The following is an 18,920-nucleotide window of genomic DNA, read 5'->3' as shown; positions in this document are numbered from 1 at the left end:
GACATTGACCACCTGGAAAGCCGTGGGATATTGGTGGTGGGCGTGTGTCCGTATGTATGTACATACATATGTACTGAAGGCTTAGTAGTGAGAAACACAAGACAAAACAAAGTGAAGTCATGATTCTTAGCTGTCAATCGAAGCGGAAACGGACCAGGTCAGGCCAGAATAAACGAGACCAGCCTTCCCTGGTCATGAGATGAAAGAAAGAAACCGTTCTCGTTAACCGTATCCTTGGATGGGTTCGTTAATTGATTTTGTTTTTTTTGGAGTGTCTATTATGTCAACCGTCGTGTATCGGATACCAGTTGGTCCAAAAGGAAAAAAGCAACCGACCGCAAACACCCAGAGCACCTGGGGCCAAGCGCGAGAATGGTTGGCAAAGGTCGTGGGTACCTCTGAAGTCATCTCTCCCGCGGCCAAGCTGCAAGCTATCAAAATGTATCTGCTACCAAACTGACCCATCCATTCCAAGGTGTTCCCAAACCAATCCGATCCGTGGACGCCCCCCTTCCTCTCTTTCCCTTGCTCCCCTTCCAGGATGCTTTCCTACCCTGGCCATTCGACCCTTTCCTCTTTAGGCCTGTTCCCCTTCCTCTGCTCTCTCTACCCTCGCTCAACTCCCTCTGCTTTGACCTTTTTTCTTGAACCCATTTGGCCCATCCGAATCGTCTTTCCCTCTCTCTCCACACATTCAGAACTAGAATCCGCTCGCCCCAGCGGCAAATCGTTCATTCTCTCTCTTACTTCCTTTGTACTTTTACATCGTCTCGCCTGCGAACGTAAACCACCTACCTTCTTCCAACTCCATCTTCATCTCCATTTCCGCTGTGCTGTCGTCCTCGGTTGTTGGCCTTTCAATCCGGTCTACTCGCAACTTGCCTTGGATCATCTTGAATTCACGACAACTTATCTCGAGCAGAAGATAATACAGGAAGCGCAACTCGAACGCTAATTCACAATGGCTGCAAACACAAAGGTACGATGCGAAAACAACATTGCCTCCACGAAACACGCTTTCTGTCTCCTTGAACCTCTCCCCACGTCCATCAAAAGTGGTCACGCATCATTATCTTACTAACTCTGGATCACAGTTCCTACGAGAGTACAAGCTCGTCGTTGTCGGTGGCGGTGGTGTCGGTAAATCTTGTTTGACCATTCAGTTGATTCAGAGCCACTTCGTCGACGAGTATGATCCTACAATTGAAGGTTTGTGAACTCTAATCGCATTTGCATCATCGTTATGCCGCACCACAACACGCACTGACACTGTACCTCGCACAGACTCGTACCGAAAGCAGTGCGTTATCGATGAAGAGGTCGCCCTACTCGATGTTCTCGACACAGCTGGCCAGGAGGAGTATAGCGCCATGCGCGAGCAGTACATGCGAACCGGAGAGGGATTTCTACTAGTCTACTCTATTACTTCGCGACAAAGCTTCGAGGAAATCACCACATTCCAACAACAGATTCTGCGAGTCAAGGATAAGGACTACTTCCCCATGGTCGTTGTTGGCAACAAGTGCGATTTGGAAGGTGAACGAGATGTGTCACGACAGGGTACGTCGACATGATAGATTCTATTTGACCAACATTCACTGACTTTGCTTCTTACAGAGGGAGAGGCCCTTGCCAGATCATTCGGCTGCAAGTTTATCGAGACCTCAGCCAAGTCACGAATCAATGTCGACAGGGCCTTCTACGATATCGTACGAGAGATTCGAAGATATAACCGCGAGATGCAAGGTTACTCGACCGGCAGTGGTGGCACCTCTGGCGCGAATGGACCCCCCAAGCCCATGGACATGGACAATGGCGAGCAAGAAGCCGGATGTTGTGCCAAGTGTGTGCTCATGTAAACGGAATGGCACATGTGGACTAAAAGCGCCCATATCGAGACGAGGGTGGATGTGATTGGCAGAATATACCCGCTCTGTCTGGGTCTTGTCGATTACGTGCAATACGATGTGAGGATGCAATTTAACCAGGAGGCTTTCGGAAGAGCACGGAGATGAATTTTTGGCTGCATCGGATGAGGAGTCAGGTTTTGGGCTCGCCTTCATGTTTAAAATGGACGCAGCCTATGGAAATACCCAACGATATGGGATAAGGGACCCGGCGTGCCTACGACATGTCATGTCTTTGTGAGGCCGATGGCTCATGCTTAATGACCCATGTCCATACGACGTGGAACATGGATCGGCGTTTCTCTGGAGCGGCCTGCTGTTTTGGACGTTGTGGATAAACAAAAACCGGACTGTCTACTCACTGGAAGAGAGAGAAAGACACCAGGAAGGGAGTTTGTGTCAGTATAGGCAAAGCAGTGCAATGCTGTACTGCTCATCCCTTCCCGACGACCTCGCGAGAGACACAACCCACCCGACCTTTTCCTCGTTTGGTTCGTGTTGCCGGGGACGATGAATATTTCAAGATTAAAGCACGGCTTCTACAGGTTCTTCTATATCCATTATTTCATACATGTAATTTTCTCTTTTTTTTTGCTTCTTTTCTTTTTTCTATCTTGTCAATCTCGAGGTCTCCTTCTCTCCAGCAGCAATGGTTCAGTCAGACAATACAAGCATACTTTTCTTACGGTTCAAATATTGATTTCTTCCCTTGAGCAGAACATTCCGACGAGTCGTGATTTCAGCCACATGGCTTTTCACATGAAGGCGAGACGGAATGCTTGATGTCAGTGTTCGCCCATCGAGTTCTTGATGGCGCACAATAGGTTGGACAAATGCCGGGATCACTTAGACAGGTCGATCTCACTCCAGTTGTGCCTCGATTCGCTAACACCTGAAAGACTGATTAATTGAAAAACTAGACTGTGTCTCAAATACGCCAAACTCCGAAATATACGCTCTCACTGCCTCCATCATCAATTATTACGTCCCACCCATTTCGACGTCTTCTGTTTGATGAACCCTTCTATATGCCGCTTTTTGACGTGGACCGAGAATCTCACGCCCAATGTTCGAATTCCATAATTTCTTGTCGACGAGGCTTGGCTGGTTTGTCCCGTCGTTCTTCTCGTTTGCTACCCAGTCGTTGCAGTTAACACATGCCCATGCTGTGGGCGCGCCGTCCAGAAAACCGCCCGAATCTGCCGATAGATTGACACTGTCGAGAGGCTTCCGGGCAAGACAACCTGGGCATACCGCCTTCTTAAAGCGCGAAAGCCGCCATTCCTGCATCAAAGCTGAGAATTTGAGAGCCTCTTCAGCATAGTGTAATCTATGGAATCTGCAAAGGGATGTTCCAAAGATCCTGTTTGCACATGAGCAGCCTGTCAATGCCTCCGTATGGCGGAACTCCACGGCTCGCGATGGGTCATTATCGGGCGTGTCAGTACTTTGAGTATGTTCCGTGTCAGCCACTATACCATATATTCGGCGCGCGCCAATGGCTCTGTATTCGGCTGCGTTCTGGGCACTACTACTCATATAACCAGCACAATCATTGCACAAGTAAGCGCGCATGTTGAGGAGTTCGTTCTCCGTGATGGGGTTGTGGTCATGACGAAACATGTCTTTCACGTTACCCTGGATGCAATTATCGCATACCGGAAAGTAGCCAGGCATTGTGTTGCGGTGTGCAAGACTTTGGCAAACGGCTTGATCTTGCCCATTGACGTTCTGAGAGCCACAGCGACCGACCCCACCGTTTCCTGGCTCGGCACAATATTGTTGTGATCTCTCACCTTTTTGCTGGTAAGGGATATCGTCCAAGACATTAGCCTGAGGCGTGGGTTGCTTCCACTGACCATTGACAACGGAAAAGAGGTGTGGTTCAGATGATCTTTTATCGGGCTGGTTGCCTGACCTGTGCCACTTCTCCATATCGAAGCTCTCAAGAGGGTTGAAAACTTTCCATCGTGAGCTTTTCTCCTTTGCCTTGAGGCGTAGCTTCTGATTCTCATCCAAAACGAAGACCAGGAAGGGGTTGAAGCTCTTCTCTTTCGTGTTCGTATCTTTGGGGACTCTGTTTGCGAAAGTTTTCCGTCGGCTGTGAGCCTTGAATATTTCGGAGTAATTGTGGTTTGCAATGAAGCGGCCACGAGGTTTATCCTCATCAAGACCGAGCATCCTTCTTAAAGTGTCTTGGTCCATCATGGTGATGTCAATGTTTGGGCCCGAGTCCGCTGGGGGTTGGGCCTGTTGAGCCTGCTGAGCCTGCTGATCATCACCGCCTTGTTGATATCCGGATACCCCTGAGGCGATCATGTTATCAACAGCAGCGTATGAGTTTTCTTTCTGCTGTGGCTCGTCGACCGCTAGCTGCTGGGCGGTATCGTTAAAAAACAAAGCATCATCAGCATCACCATTATACGGATTGCCCATATACAATTCAGATGCGACGCCAGATGCTTGTATAAGGAAGTCTGGGGTTGGTGGCTGAGCTGGAGCTGGGGGGGCCGCGTTTTGTCCTGCAGGAAGACCTAGCAGCCCACTGTGGAGTGCTTCTAGATCAGAGAGCACTGGGTTTCCTTCAAAAGTACGTGGCATTGCTGGCGCAGTGGATGCATCTATCCCAGCTTCTGTCATCTTCGCGTTCTGGGCATCGCGGAGCGAATCCCAAACCCTCCGATATGCCTGACTATCTCCCACCGGAACTTGGTAGCCTGGCCAGAAATGAATGATGAGCGCTGCCAGCTGTTCGACTGTCAATTCCCTGGACTGCACATCTTTGAACAAGCCTGGCGTGCCCTCAGCTGTGTTCAAGGGAGTGGTGATGCCTGGGGGAACCACGTTGTTTGGTGGTCGATGGTCTCGATGCAAGTCGGTGACAGCGCGATAATGAGCCGCGCCATCTTTAAGAGTGTTAATGCCGTATACGGGAGCGACAGGACCAATCCAATGCTCGACACTTCGTCCATCTTTGATATCGTTGACACCTCCTGGGCCGTAGCCCAAGGCCAGATAATACAGAGGACCAGGGGGCGGAGCCTGTTGGCCTGTCCCATGCGCAGCGATCTTGAACCGGGAGATGCAGCCATGTGCATTATCCTTCTTTAAACCATCGCATGCGGAATCGGTGCTTATGCAAGAATCGCATGGCCTCATTCGATCACAATTGCGTCCATTGTCTTTGCACGATTTGCAGACTACGTACGGAGTATAATGGCCGAAACCAACTCTGCTCAAGTCGTAGATCGGATATCTTGTCCATGCATCATTTGTGATGTCATATGTCGTACAGTCGACACCGAATTGCGTGCAGCGTTCGCACGCGTAACCCGACTGATGCCACATAACTAGACATTCGACGGATGCTCCAGCCCATTGGCAGCCTGTGCACTTCTTACGCCATCTAGTAGCGGTGGTGGCTTCCATGTACTCGTACCATTTGATTTTTCGGGCTTTCAACTTCTTATTCTCGTCCACCTCGAACTTGTCGCGTATACGCCAAGTTGTTGGGGGAGGCTCATGCGAAGGTGGTGCGATAATGTTGTTTTTGTCGTCCATACACGGCGCACCGTCTTGGAGGCATCTTGTGCAGCCTTGTTTCTGCTCATCCCAAAGTCGCCTGTCGGTGAGCCAGTTACAGCATTCGTCTCCTTTCATCGTCTTGAATTGTAGATGGCGTGCGAGACATCGGTCACACGCGTGTCGATACCATGCTGAACGAGTCATCTTTTTGGGCCGTTGCAAGGGCATAAGACTATCATCGACACAACAACGCTGGTCGCGTCGACAGTGAGAACAAACATAGCCGAGCAGGGCATCTACGTCGCAAGTCTCTGACGCCCCGTTGTTCGAGCAACGGTCGCATGCAGGCTCTGCGAAGGTTGGGGGATCAGTATCGCCGTATTTCTTGTGTTTGAAATCGATCAGAGCGGTCTCGACGCCTGGGACGCGACACATATGGTCGTTGTCAGTAGCGACATCACCGGGTTGTCGGTTTTGAGAGCGATAGTCTGCGCAATTGCCGCATTCTCTGTTGAAAACATCTGGGCCCATACTAGGGATTTGTTCCCAGTCGCATACTGGGTTTGCGGCGAACATCGTCTTGCCGATGGGATGATTGGCGCAGAAGTCACATAAACCCCCTTTTGCGATTTCATGGTTACCTCGAGTGCTTGCGGAAGTCTGCTTGTCTTTGACCACGCCGGCGTTCTCATCCTTGCTCTTCTTTTTATCCTTAGCACGATATGTCGTCTTTAGAACTAGCGGAGGGGCAGTGACTTCATCACCGGGAATGGTAAGCCGTGAGGGCCTGATGTAGAAATTCTTGGAGGCTTTGTCGAGACCTTTTGCAGGCCTCGTAGACTTGGAAGTATTGGTTCCACTGCTGCTTGCTTTGCTCTTGGTACTAGTTGTTGCGCGTTTTCTGGCTCTCTTAGAAACTGGTGCATTTTCGTTCGAGGCCGGGCTGTCAACTTGGTTGCCATTATCTCCAGTAGCGGCAGACTTCGCAGTTTTTCGTCGGGTACGACGGGGCTCATCAGCAGTGGGTGATGGTGCTCGAACTCTCTTCTTGCCCTTGGTAGTACCCGGATCAGAAGTCGCCGGAGCTGTGACAGGGGCTTGATTCAAAACATCGGCGGGATTGATGTAGGGCGAGGGAGAGGGGGCTGAAGGAGCAGGAGAAGGATTCGAGAATACAGGGGGAGGGAAGCTTGGGCTAAAAACTGGGAACCCAGGATCAAGGGCTGGATATCCATCAGGATATGCAGGAGTAGGAGCTGGAAAACCTAAAGTACGAGCAGGTTGGTTCCGAGGAGGAACAGTGGGGGATTTAAAGACGGGTTCATCAGTGATGGGGTTGATGGCTGGGGCCAAGGTCGGATCGTGGGTCGGAACGATGGGTGGTTGAGATGATGGGAGGATCTTGCGGGAGGCTGACGGCAAATTGGACTGGTTAAGATCAAGCAAAGCAGGGTCTATCAGGGCAGGGTCCAGCCAAGGCTGATCTATCTCATCGTTCGGGTCCGGAGGCGTGGGAGGGAAGTAGTTATCTGCCATGATTCAAGATGCACTGGCGGGTGGCAGTTGATGATTGCTCGATTGGGTAGTAGACTTCCACTTCGAGGAACGACAGACTAGAAGTAGGATGTACTTGACAATAATATAAACAAATCAACGTGGTGAAACTGACCACCAGTCTATCAAAGACTGTGGAAACCAAATGAAGAGAGTTGGAACAGAATTGACGATATTGGAAAGGAAGGTCTCCGTGGCTAAGGTAATAGAACAATTTGGACCACGACGAGCTGGCTTTCTGATTCTTATCAGTCGAGTCCCTATGTCTCTACTCTCAATCCCTTTGTTTCTTGAGCACTCTCCTCAGCGTAGACCGTCTTTGTTGTATTGCCCCCCTTGGACTAACCCCAAGCTCTTTGGCTCCCAGCTTAGACACTCACTGTCCTTTCAGAGAAAGTCCCGTGTCCTCCTTTGATGTTGGGCCTGATTTACACAAAGAACTGGAAGAGTGACCAGGAATAACTATTGGGTGCTCCTAAAGCATTCCCATGGTGTCATTTGTGAATGTAACTGATTCGGGAACTCGTCTTTTGCCAGTGCGGACTTGCCGAGACTCACCATTGTGATATTTTAACTGTTTTGAGATATTCGAGCCATTCTCAAAAAGAGGACGCTATATCCTGTTCTTTGTTGAGATTTGTATTCACCTCAACGACCAAGCCAGAGCTCTTTCTTTAATTCCATGCATCCCTGTTATGATATAGTAGCGAAATGGTGTTTGTTGTTGTGACTTGGGTTGGGTACTTGGATGATGAACACACGTTGTAAAAGCATCAACTGGAAGTTCGAGACGCAGTTACTAGGGGTATCGCGAAAATGCTCACTTTTATATCTACACATAATCTTCACATCACACTTCAGCGTTCCAGGCAATAACTTCCTTTCTCTCTCCAGGTACCCTTGTCGTCGATACTTGCTTTTCTTGCAAGCCAGTGTTCGCTATGCATCCTAAACCGTCCCATAATTCCCATCAAAGAAACGCTCAATTAGTATCCTCAATCATCCCCATTGTACATACATGTCTAATGACTAGCAATTCCCCAACAATCCTCCCTGTACTTTCTAGTCCAGCCAGATATCATCTGGTTAGGCGAGAGAGAACTTGCGCTCATCTAGATACCTGCCCTCATAATCAAATTTGCCTTGTCCTATCATCAGTATATGCCCTTGCTCATCCAGAGAACTGGAAGCGAGTGGCCTCAAGCTGGCCAAGACCATCGCGAGGAGCCACATTTCGTCGCCTGTATGTGTTGGTGAAATCTTGGAGAATCGCGCGCACGTTCTTCATGGCGCTGGGATCTCCTGACTGAAGCCTCTCCTTGGTCTTGAGCAGGAATCGGTTGGCCTCGGTTGGGGAGACGGTTCCCTCAGGCAGTAATTCTATTGTACGGGACACCCACTCGTGAGTCTCAAGCGGGACCAGCTCAAAGCAAGCCAGGAGAACACCACTGCCGTCGGCAAAACAGTCACGAGGGAAAGTGATCATCATACCCGCCATGATCTGCTTGACCAAGTTCTCGCCGAGGGTTTGCAGCAAACCCTTAATAATGTTCTTCATCTCAGATGCCACGGCCTCAGGAAGGCCGTCGCTAGTAGCGGGGTTGTCGCCACCATAAGAGAGTAGGTCGCGGAGGAAGTGTAGTGTTGAAGAGAGAGGATCTCGCTGCTCAAGGGTTAGAGCGTAAATAGACGCCTCGAAGATTGATCGTAGCAGGTGAGAGGGAATGAGCTTCTGGGGGTAATATAGAAGAGCGTCAATCAGGAGGCGGAAAAAGTCGTCAATGACGTCAGGAAGTTCCTTGGGTTGCAGTTCCGTCATGACCCGGAGGAAGGTTGTTGTCTGGGCCTCAAAGAAGGTGTAGATGTTTTCGGTAGTAGCTTGGTCAACGTGCTCGCGGGCCTCGGAAAACTCACGCAGAATTGCCGAAGTCACCCACAGGAAGCAGCCTTCCCTGGAGTTGTTGAAACCACCGGCGAGTTTATTTGCCATCTCGGGGAGCAAGGGGGCCATGGCTGTACGGTGGGAAATTACCATGTTGCGCCAACACCTGCACACACGCTCACAGATAGGTGTAAAGCTCAGGAAGTTGTCCAGTACGGTGGAAAGGATGGGGAAAACCTCTTGCCAGTACTTAACAGCAGGGTTCTCCTGACCTGGATTGACAGGAGGCACAACATGCTGAACAAATATGGTGATGAGTTGCAGATGATCTAGACAAGGGTTAGCTGTTTGGTAGTTCTAAATGGGTTCGATATGCTTACCTGCGAGAGCCAGCTTGCCCTCCTCGTCAGTGGCAACGTTGGCCTTTGTCATCAATCGCTGAATCAAGGGATCACAATAAACCTTGAGTAAACGGTAAACCTCCTCCGTAGGCTGACAAGCCACAACGTTGGCTACACCCTCTGTGATCTCCTCCTTGCTCAGGTCAGGAAGCTTGTCAAGAACTTGGTCATAAAACTCCTGAAGCTGCAGCACCTGGTCGCTCAAGAGATGCTTGCAATCGGTGCAGAAGTACTTGATGGCCAAGGCAGCCCCCCGTACAATCTCCTTGGAATCCGATTGGAACGATGTGACAATGTAGTTAAACTGAGGCTGGAGATATTCGGGGTGTGCGGCTGTCCATTCTGTGTATCGGCCAAGGACCATGATGGTTGCGAAACGAAGCTTCTCATGGCTGGGCATCTGCACAAGAAGAGGCATGAGTTGGGGGAGCACAATGCTCTCGTCCTTATCAACCATCCGCCCAAGGGCACGCATGGCAAAAAGAGGCGCCTCTAGCTCTTGCCAGTGAGGAACTGTTGTGTCGGTCACCTGGTTGGCATACTTAGACATCCACAATTGTATGGATTGGAGAACCTTGGTCAAGCAATCTGTAACACCCATCACCTCGCAGCAATCCTTCAGTGTATCGCCCATGTGGTGTCGGAACTCTCTGAACTTCTCCTCCTGCTCTCGATCACCGTCAAACAAGTCGTTTTCGTTGCCCGATTCTGGCTTGGGGTACTCGAGTTGCTGGAGGAGAACATCAACCAGCTTCGAATAGACGTCGACCAACTCAAGTCGACTCTGTATGTAGATATCGAGCACAATGTAGAGTTTAAGCTCATACCAAAAGTTGAAGGTATGCTCGATGACTTCCCGCTCTGTATCTCTCAGGGCGCACTCCAAAATTGCATCAACCAGGGGCCGGAAGTGTGCGGGCTGACGGGCAATTCCAACAACCCAGCTTTCTGCGGCTGTCGCAAACACCTTGGTTAAAGCCTTGAGTGTCTCAGCATCCTCCTCTTCGGCTGCCTTTGCGATCTGAGGCTTGAGTGAGATAATTCGAGGGAAGAGCATTTCGATGATCTCTTGGCTCTCGTCCACGTCGCTGGTCTCTCGAAGCATGGTGCAAAGACATTCGGAGGCCTCCTGGCTGCAGTTATCGCTCGTCGTGCCGTTGAAAACGATATCCATGAGAGGCGACTTGACAACGTCGCCGACTGGGACCTCTCGAAGCCAAGATGTGATACATTCCATTAACTGAGGGTTTTGTGCAGCAGCAGCTACAATGGATGTCAGTGGTTTCCGCGTGGGAATATCGAAAGCAACTTACGTGAAGACTGGGAGTAGTTAATGAGCAGTTGGACAACCTGGCCCGCGTTGTCTGCCAATAGAGCTTGCGTTCGCATGGCAAGGTCTTCTTCCTAATTCCAACAATTAGACTTGAACTGGTGCTGAGGTCGACCGGATTTGACAATCTCAAAGAAGCGTGTTTCCGATCTATAGTTGCGCGATCCACATACAGACAAGGTGATCTTTCGACCTTCGGTAACTTCTTCGGGAAGAACCCGCAAAAAATCCAGAATACAGGCGTGGCTCTCGGGACTGTCGCTGAGTGACTGAACAACAGATGACAGGACATCGTTCCAGTCCTTCATCTGAATGGCGAGGATGGCCAGGCATACGCAGAGCTGGACGCGGATAGGCTTGGGTCCTGGAGCGAAATGCTTTAGAAGCAGGAGGATCTGTGTTCGGAGGGCGGGCAATTCGTTGGCAGGGACTTGAGTAGATAGGTCGTATGTAATCTAGCAAAAGTCAGAAATGAGAGGGCATAGTAGCTTTCATGAGCGTCAAACCTTTCCACGGAGGGTGATGGCAGCAAAGAGAGTGGCCTCTGGCTCAGCATCTGACTGCAGAATACCTATTATAGTTGCCCATGAATCCTTCTGCATACCTCAGCTGTTAGCGAGCTGACGAGTAAAAGTTGGAACGTTGCAGTAACCCACCGATTTCTGGAATCTTTCCAAATATTCGTGAGCATGTTTCTTTGCGTCTTGCTCCCCGCTCCTCATCGTCATGACAGCAGCCAGCACATCGGGCGGCGCAAAGGCCTCCTGGGCTCCGTTCGTAGCCATTACGTATCAAGTGGCTGGCAGAAGGTACGGGAGTAAAGATTCGGATAAGTTGACTATGTTGCGCACGATAAACCCTGGTGGTTGCGGCGCATATAAAGGGGGGGCAGTAGCTGGGCGTCGATGAGTGTTGCTGGAAGTCGCAAGCTTAAAGGTTGGCGGAAAGGCTGGCTGGGAGCACCAGTTGAGAAAGAAGGAAAGAAGCGAAGTGGAGGGTATGGGAAATGGGGGAAAGAGGACCCCAAACGTCAGAGAAGTGTTGCTTTAATGATCAGATCAAAGTCCGAGGTGGGATAAATGATGTCTCCAGGCTAGAGTCAATCAGAAGTAAAATACACAAAGCCCACCCAACTCAGCAAGCCAGACGTTGTCAGTCATGGCGGGGCAACCTGATGGCCGCAGATTAACCGATGATGCCTTCACGCGTCATAAAAGGCCTAATTTCTTGACAATCAATAGGTAGTTTTGAGGTGATGATCGGAATACCTCTTTACTAGTATTTGGTACCTATTCTAGATATTTTCGGCATGAAAACAATTTTTGAGAGCCGTTTTGCCAAGTGTGATTCACAAGCATCAAAGAAATATGCGACAAAGACATGAACAAAGCTACTAACCTAAGGTATCAAACTGTCACGTGTCTATCGATGTCTTGGATTCGGGTTTCAAATTGGATTAATTGGATTTTTTGTACTAGAGATCTTGTAACGGATATCGTGAAGTAGACGCTTCGTGAACACCGTGCTTGATCTCACCATCACCAATAATGAGCCCGTTGAGTCTACGGTCGTGAGTATCTGTTGGAATCTGGTGCTCCGATGTCGCAGGCACCATCTGTTCCTTCAAAGCCAGACCATACAAGTGCAGCGGATTTTGCTGAGCGATGCCTTTTGACTCGAGCTTAGCCATGTATCTGTTGATAAAGAAGTCATAAAATCCTTTGCCATGACCAAGACGCCGAATCGACCCTGATTCATCAAAGTCGAATGCGACGCCTGGGACGACAATGAAGTCGAGAACGGCAGAGTCAGAAGTCTCAACATCTAAATCGCCTAGTATACGTTTCCTTGCATCGGCAGTGGCCGGATCCACGCTTGGAATCCCCCACTTGTCCAACTTGAGGCTTTCGTAATCTTGTATGTTTTCCAGATGGACCATATCCATTACGCGTGATGGGGTGTCCGGTGTTTGGAAAGGTGACTTGTGAAGGTAAGGGACAAATACTTGCTTGCCGGCACCCAGTGCATGGCGAACAATGGCATCTGTTTGGACCTCGGCGGTAGGCATGGCCAGGTAGATGCTGATGCGTCTAGCATCCTTATAAGGCTGAAGCTCTTTCAGAGACTCAAAGATACAACGACCTGTACGACTCAAGTTAGGGGAAATGTCCAAGACAAACAAGGACATGACGAATAAAGGGGTGGTTGGTTGGTTGTTTGGTGATCATACTCTGAGTAGTGATGGAGTCCTGTGATATCGTGGAGAGCTTCTGCTTCACAATCTTCCTCAGTTGCTGCTTAGCAGCAGGAAGGGATGACGCCATAGCCACAACGAGGCTGATTGGATTTGATGAGCCGGGGTGGTGGATTGATATTGGTTTTTTTTTGGTGAAAAAGAGTGTTTTTCTAGCTGTTGTTTGACTTGTTCCGTGGAAAGGGTCCTATGGATGACATTACGCTAGAAGCAGTTGTAAAGCAGCGCCCTTGGCACCGACAGAGCGGATACGTGCCGAACCCAAATTTGGTCTCTGGCGTCATTTGAGTTCTTGACCCTTCATCATGTGCCTGGACCCAGTGCCGGCGACGTCTAAGAAGCCGCCGCAGACATCGGCGGTGAAGACCGACGCAACAGTTCCAAGACTAGGTTTTATTATCCATTATTTTGTTCGACAAAGGCGGATATCAATAATGAATGTTTTGAGGTTATTAGACGGCTAACAATAAACCAACCCCCACTACGTATTCAAGGTCAACTTGTTACCAGTATCAAATTGACCTCACTTTGTGAAGTGAAGAAGAATGGCTTTCATATGTAATTTATATGGCTCTTGGCTACAGAGCGAGGGATGAATTCGGTTGACTTCAAAAAATCATGAACCATCACCAAAAGTGCGGGATGCCACAGTTTTCTTGTCAATAATACAGTATGCAGTTGTAATTTCCCTGTATTTGCGTCCAGAAACAATGACGACAAATACAACGACAATCATTGGTGTTTCCATGAACCAAAAGTCGTTCGGGGTGAACCTAGGGTAAGAAATACCGTTTGGTTTAAATTGATAATAATCAATATCAAATTGTTTGAATTGTCAAATATCAGATTGGTAGAGAAATTCTTCTAGTTTACAGGGTGTCTCGCGTAGGTAGGCTAGGCAGGGTCTAGGCCATGGATAAAAATGTCCGTGTCTCTGTCAACAGTCAAGCATGAACCAGGAAACGCTAATCATTTGCAATACGACGCGTCTCATTGCTCAAAAGTTGGGATGAAATCCCCATAGGTACTCATACCTCCCTACCTACCCAGACATGCCTCAAGCATTATGATGAGTTTGAACATGGGTAGCTCAACGCTTGCCATGTTTTAATAGAGGAACGGCGTTGTCTGGGTGGTGTGAACTTTAGCATTGCTGTATACGAACGTAGGGAATACAAGCTAAAGGTTAATCATTTCAAGCTTTGCCTATCAGCTGTAGATCTTTACTGTACTGAGGTTGAATCAGGAACAGCTTTCTAAGAGGCCGGATCAGCGTGTATGCAACTGAGATAAAAAAAAAAAAAAAGTTGTAGAGATTACTAAAGGCCAATAGAACATCTTGAGCCATGTCTATTGCTATCTAATCAGATTCATCGTTCATCAGCAGATATTATCCCCTTCCCTGTATGTACAGAGGTAGCCGAGATGGAGTTGCCAGGGATTCTTCGGCCCGCTTGGTTATTGCCGGCCGTCGTCGAGATGCGGTGCTCAGTGCGTTTCAGGGACGAGGACATGGGTTGAGTTGTATAGTATTGGTTGTGTAATGGGGATCATCTTCATAGATGTCGAGATACTACTAAGATAGATACCTGGTATTGTTCAGCCCCCAAATCATGAGTCTTAAGCAAGGTCATGTCATTTTTAAGACCAAAGATCATGAGCAGATCTTCACGTAAGTCGGCTATGTGACTATTTGTTGCATGCATAACTCAACTGAGAGGTTAGTCTAGTAATAAAAGACAAGGCCAAAGACGGTGTACTTCCCATTCTGGCCATGACCCGTGGGAGGATTCAGCAGCTATTACCTTAGTACCTATCACCCTGTGGAATAGAATAGCGCTTGGCTTCGGCAGCCTCCCGCAAATAATTGCGAGTTACAGAGTACAATTCAATAGATGGCTTTCATTCCTCATGCCGACCTACACACCTTCCTACCTGCAAAGAAGTAACCATTAGCAGTCGTGATGGCTCAAAATGTAATCGCTCATTCCCTTTCACAGCTTGACCGCCAATACATACGCATAAATATTCTCTCTTGAATATATGAATTAGCTTAGACTTCAAAGGAAACGAATGCTTTAGTCTAGAGTATGTACTTGTTACGATGCGTCATCCCGTCACCGACTCCCTTGTCATCCGCCTGATCCTAGGTAGTCATCCACTAAAACACCCTTGGGGCTCTCCACGCGTATCCGTTCATACAGACAGCCCGGGCTGGCTGCCTGTTAGACTGTTACCTACCTCTAACCTAGGTAGTATGTAGTTACAATGGCAATTCCCCGTAGCCTTGCTTTTTTTGGTCTCTCCCGTCTCTTGCCAATCACTCACTGCCTCTTCCTTTATTACCTACTATTTTTTGCTTGATTCAATTCATTCCCGGGCACCAGTGGCAAGACCCCTATCCCCCTCCAAGTGCAGCATCGTCCTGTCTTGTCACATAGGGCCCTTTTGCCTTCCGGCTCCATACCTACTATACTGCACCAGACCGGATCGATGATAGCTGGAGCCCATCGATCACGCCCCGCTACTTGCTGCTTTGCCTTGTCTCTTTAGTCAAACGATAGGTGGTTGATAGCCTCGATACGCGATCCCTCACTGTCCGTACAACACACGCCCCTCCCCGCTATGGGCAAACACACCACCAATTCTTCCTCGGCCTCCATCTCCTCCTCCAGCAAACAAAGCCTTAGTCGCAAGTCTTCAGCGTCCTCGTCCCTGGCACAGAGGGTTGGAGACAGGGTTGTTGTTGACTCCCCGACACTGCGCCAGGACGTTGCCCTTCAGCCCCTAACATCCTCGTCCTCATCCTCCACCACTAGGTCCACTGTGACTGTCTCACCCTCACACCCAGTTCAAGACCAGGGCCATGTCTTGCCGTACCAGGCTACGGCCTCTGATATATTACCTCTCCCATTATTAACTACCCCGGCTGCTTCTCCTTCTTCTTCTGCTCCCCCATCAGCCGTCGTTGGCCATCAAAATGCAGCGCTGCAGTCTTCTGAACATACCAATACCGATGACAGTCTAGATGCTACTCCCCAACCATCAAACGCCGACTTAGACATGGCTTCCAAAAAGACGCCCTTTTTGCGCTCTGCTGCTCGCTCTGCTGCTCGCTCTGCTGCTCGCTCCGACGCTGCACCGTATGGCTCCGTATCGCTAACGCCCAGTCGTAACAACTCGCCCGCTGGCAGTGATCGCTGGGATCCCGACTCGCACCAATTGCGTCATGTTACCGATACGATGCGCAGCGAGACCTCGCACCGATCTGGGCCCAGCAAAAAGTCCTCTTCGAGACTATCAGAAGAGATCGATGGCGCCGTCCTTGTTTCTGGCCTTGAAGGCCGCATGGGTCTCGGTGAACCTACACATCCTGGTGTTCTTGAAGGCAGCTTGAAGGACGACCTGTCTGATGATGGCGCACTGCTGGATGACGATTCTTCCGCTGCTTCAGACACTGAATACCAAGAAAACTCTCCCCACGAGGCTGTCCGCGCTTCTGTTCCGCCCACCGATAACACCACCCTTTCCATAAACACGCCGCGCATGTGGTGCCTCTCGGTTTTGTTCGCCATCCTCGGCTCCTCGACCAATTTGTTCTTCTCGTTAAGATACCCTAGTGTTGCTATTACTCCAGTTATTGCTTTATTACTTGTCCACCCCCTTGGACACCTGTGGGATTTCGTGTTAAAGCGACCTTACGACCCTGAAGAAGAGTTTATCGACGGTGTGCGGGTAGCCTCTGTGAGTGACGATGCGCATAGTTTACATAAAGTTAAAAGGCGTACCCGTGTGAGGAGATGGCTGGCGCAAGGTCGTTGGAACGAAAAGGAGCATACGTGCGTCTATGTTAGCAGCAATGTTGCTTTTGGCTTCGCTTTTGCGACCGATGTTATCGTCGAACAAACCCAGTTCTATAACCAGGAAGCCCCTATCATTTACCAGCTTCTCCTCACTATATCCACGCAAATCCTCGGTTATGGCTTCGCAGGTCTGACGCGCCGCTTCCTTGTCCGACCCAGCGGCATGATTTGGCCTGGAACTCTTATGTCGGCAGCTATGTTTTCGACACTCCACAAACAAGAGAACAAACCTGCAGGGGGCTGGACCATCAGCAGGTGGAAGTTCTTTTACATTGTGTGGACCATATCATTCCTCTTCTACTTTCTGCCTGGGCTGCTCATGCCAGCGCTTAGCTACTTCAACGTTATCACCTGGTTTGCCCCTAAGAATGTTGTCATCGCAAACCTCTTTGGTGTTTCCTCCGGTCTCGGGCTATTCCCGTTAACTTTTGACTGGGCGCAGGTCACATATGTTGGTTCGCCGTTGCTGGTCCCCTTTTGGGCTGCTATGAACGTTATCGGGGGTCTCGCTGTGGTGATGTGGATCATCGCACCTATCCTCTACTACAGTAACGTTCTCTTCTCCTCGTATATGCCAATTCTCTCGGCAGCTGTGTTCGACAATACTGGCAAGGTTTACGATGTCAGCAAAATCCTGACCCCCGAATTCCTCTTTGATCGTGAAGCGTACCAAAACTACAGCAGAGTCTTTTTGCCCATCACATATGTGTTGAGTTATGGAGTTCAGTTTGCCGGCCTATCCGCCCTTTTGACGCATACTGCTTGCTGGCACGGTCAGGATATTTGGAGGTCTTGGAAACGAGCCCTGCAAGAGGCCCGTGAGGATGGCCAAGCAAAGTACGAGCCTGTGGCGGACTCCCCTGGATCGCTGCCTCGCCAATCCACTGATGAAAGTGGTAGGCGAATGTCATCCGCATCGCATGTTGATGGAATCATTAGCCGTGAGGATGTTCACAGCAAGCTCATGAAGAGATACAAGGATGCTCCTCTGAGCTGGTACCTTATCACATTTCTCACCATGACCGCTATCGGAATTTTTGTGGTCGAATAGTAAGCGCTCTTGCTTGATTGCCTCTCCACGAGATCTGGTTGCTAATCAAGTTAGTTATCCTGTCCATTTGCCCTGGTATGGTCTTCTGCTCGCCCTCGCCATTGGGGCCCTCTTCTTCATCCCCAATGGTATTATCATGGCCGTCACAAACCAGCACAGTAGCATTTACCTCATCTGCCAGCTTATATGTGGTGTCGTCTTCCCAGGCCGTCCCATTGCCAATATGGTCTTCGTCACATACGGTTATATCTCATCAGCCCAAGGTATCAAATTTGCATCGGATCTCAAGCTCGGTCACTACATGAAGATCCCCCCGCGAATTCTCTTTCTAGTCCAGATCGTCGCAACCCTTGTCTCCTCCTTAACCCAGATCGGTGTGCTCAACTGGATGTTTGCCAACATCAGGGGCATCTGCACTTCTGAGGCGATAAACGGTTTCACATGTCCCATTGCCAGAGTTCATTTTAACGGCTCCATCTTGTGGGGAGTTGTCGGGCCCAACGAATTCTTCGGTCCAAAGGCAATTTATCGGTCTCTGGTCTGGTTCTTCCCGCTTGGTGCACTACTCCCGATTCCTTTGTGGCTCTACAGCCGACGTCACCGCTCAAGCATCCTGCGCAAGGTCAATCTCCCCGTCATTTTTGGCGCTATGTCATGGATCCCCCCTGCTACAGGTCTCAACTTCTCTGTCTGGGTGCTCGTCTGTTACGTCTTCAATTACTTGATCAAAAACCGACATAACGCTTGGTGGAGTAAGTATACCATGACCTTGAGTGCAGCTCTCGATTCTGGTCTTGCTTTTGGTATTGTGGTCGTTTTCTTTGGTTTTATCTATCCTGGCTTTGCGCAGAATCTCAAGTGGTGGGGTACCGAGGTGTACAAGCAGGGTTGCGACTGGCAAGCTTGTTCATACAACACCGTTTCAGAGGGCGAGCATTTCGGACCTAAAACGTGGTAGAGCTCTGATGTTGGGAGGCGTTACATATAGATCTACATCTTTATCTGGGTGTCGCAATGATAGACCGCATGGATGATTATGGGCGTTATTGGGAAGACGTGGTTTCTACACAGCGGAGCACTGAATAGCATTTACAGACACTAAAGATGTGGGCAGTCTCAATTCTTTCTACATAAATAAGCAGAGTGCCTTTAC

General features: G+C 49.4%; 5 protein-coding genes across 5 annotated transcripts; 2 read left to right on the top strand and 3 right to left on the bottom strand.

The window, feature by feature from the left end:
* Positions 1-961: 961 nt before the first annotated feature.
* On the top strand, positions 962-1,859 carry FPOAC1_011863 (uncharacterized protein; the record flags this gene model as incomplete). Its single annotated transcript, XM_044856230.1, has 4 exons — positions 962-979; positions 1,095-1,209; positions 1,285-1,560; positions 1,618-1,859. The coding sequence occupies 4 exons, from the start codon at positions 962-964 to the stop codon at positions 1,857-1,859; spliced, it is 651 nt and encodes a 216-aa protein (XP_044703543.1).
* A 1,029-nt stretch (positions 1,860-2,888) lies between these two features.
* Positions 2,889-6,968, bottom strand: FPOAC1_011862 (uncharacterized protein; the record flags this gene model as incomplete). The annotated part of the gene is made up of 1 exon (XM_044856229.1): positions 2,889-6,968. The coding sequence occupies one exon, from the start codon at positions 6,966-6,968 to the stop codon at positions 2,889-2,891; it is 4,080 nt and encodes a 1,359-aa protein (XP_044703542.1).
* Positions 6,969-8,157: 1,189 nt separating this feature from the next.
* Positions 8,158-11,384, bottom strand: FPOAC1_011861 (uncharacterized protein; the record flags this gene model as incomplete). Its single annotated transcript, XM_044856228.1, has 6 exons — positions 8,158-9,197; positions 9,249-10,532; positions 10,583-10,673; positions 10,773-11,054; positions 11,106-11,195; positions 11,256-11,384. The coding sequence occupies 6 exons, from the start codon at positions 11,382-11,384 to the stop codon at positions 8,158-8,160; spliced, it is 2,916 nt and encodes a 971-aa protein (XP_044703541.1).
* Positions 11,385-12,073: 689 nt separating this feature from the next.
* Positions 12,074-12,923, bottom strand: FPOAC1_011860 (uncharacterized protein; the record flags this gene model as incomplete). The annotated part of the gene is made up of 2 exons (XM_044856227.1): positions 12,074-12,741; positions 12,830-12,923. The coding sequence occupies 2 exons, from the start codon at positions 12,921-12,923 to the stop codon at positions 12,074-12,076; spliced, it is 762 nt and encodes a 253-aa protein (XP_044703540.1).
* A 2,555-nt stretch (positions 12,924-15,478) lies between these two features.
* FPOAC1_011859 (uncharacterized protein) lies at positions 15,479-18,725 on the top strand (the record flags this gene model as incomplete). The annotated part of the gene is made up of 2 exons (XM_044856226.1): positions 15,479-17,766; positions 17,822-18,725. 2 exons carry the CDS (start codon positions 15,479-15,481, stop codon positions 18,723-18,725), a joined length of 3,192 nt encoding a protein of 1,063 aa, XP_044703539.1.
* Positions 18,726-18,920: the final 195 nt, after the last annotated feature.

This window comes from Fusarium poae, chromosome 4 (genome assembly GCF_019609905.1).
Source record: "Fusarium poae strain DAOMC 252244 chromosome 4, whole genome shotgun sequence".
Classification (NCBI taxonomy): domain Eukaryota; kingdom Fungi; phylum Ascomycota; class Sordariomycetes; order Hypocreales; family Nectriaceae; genus Fusarium; species Fusarium poae.
The sequence above is the reverse complement of the archived record's forward strand: the minus strand, read 5'-3'. Positions and strand labels throughout refer to the sequence as shown.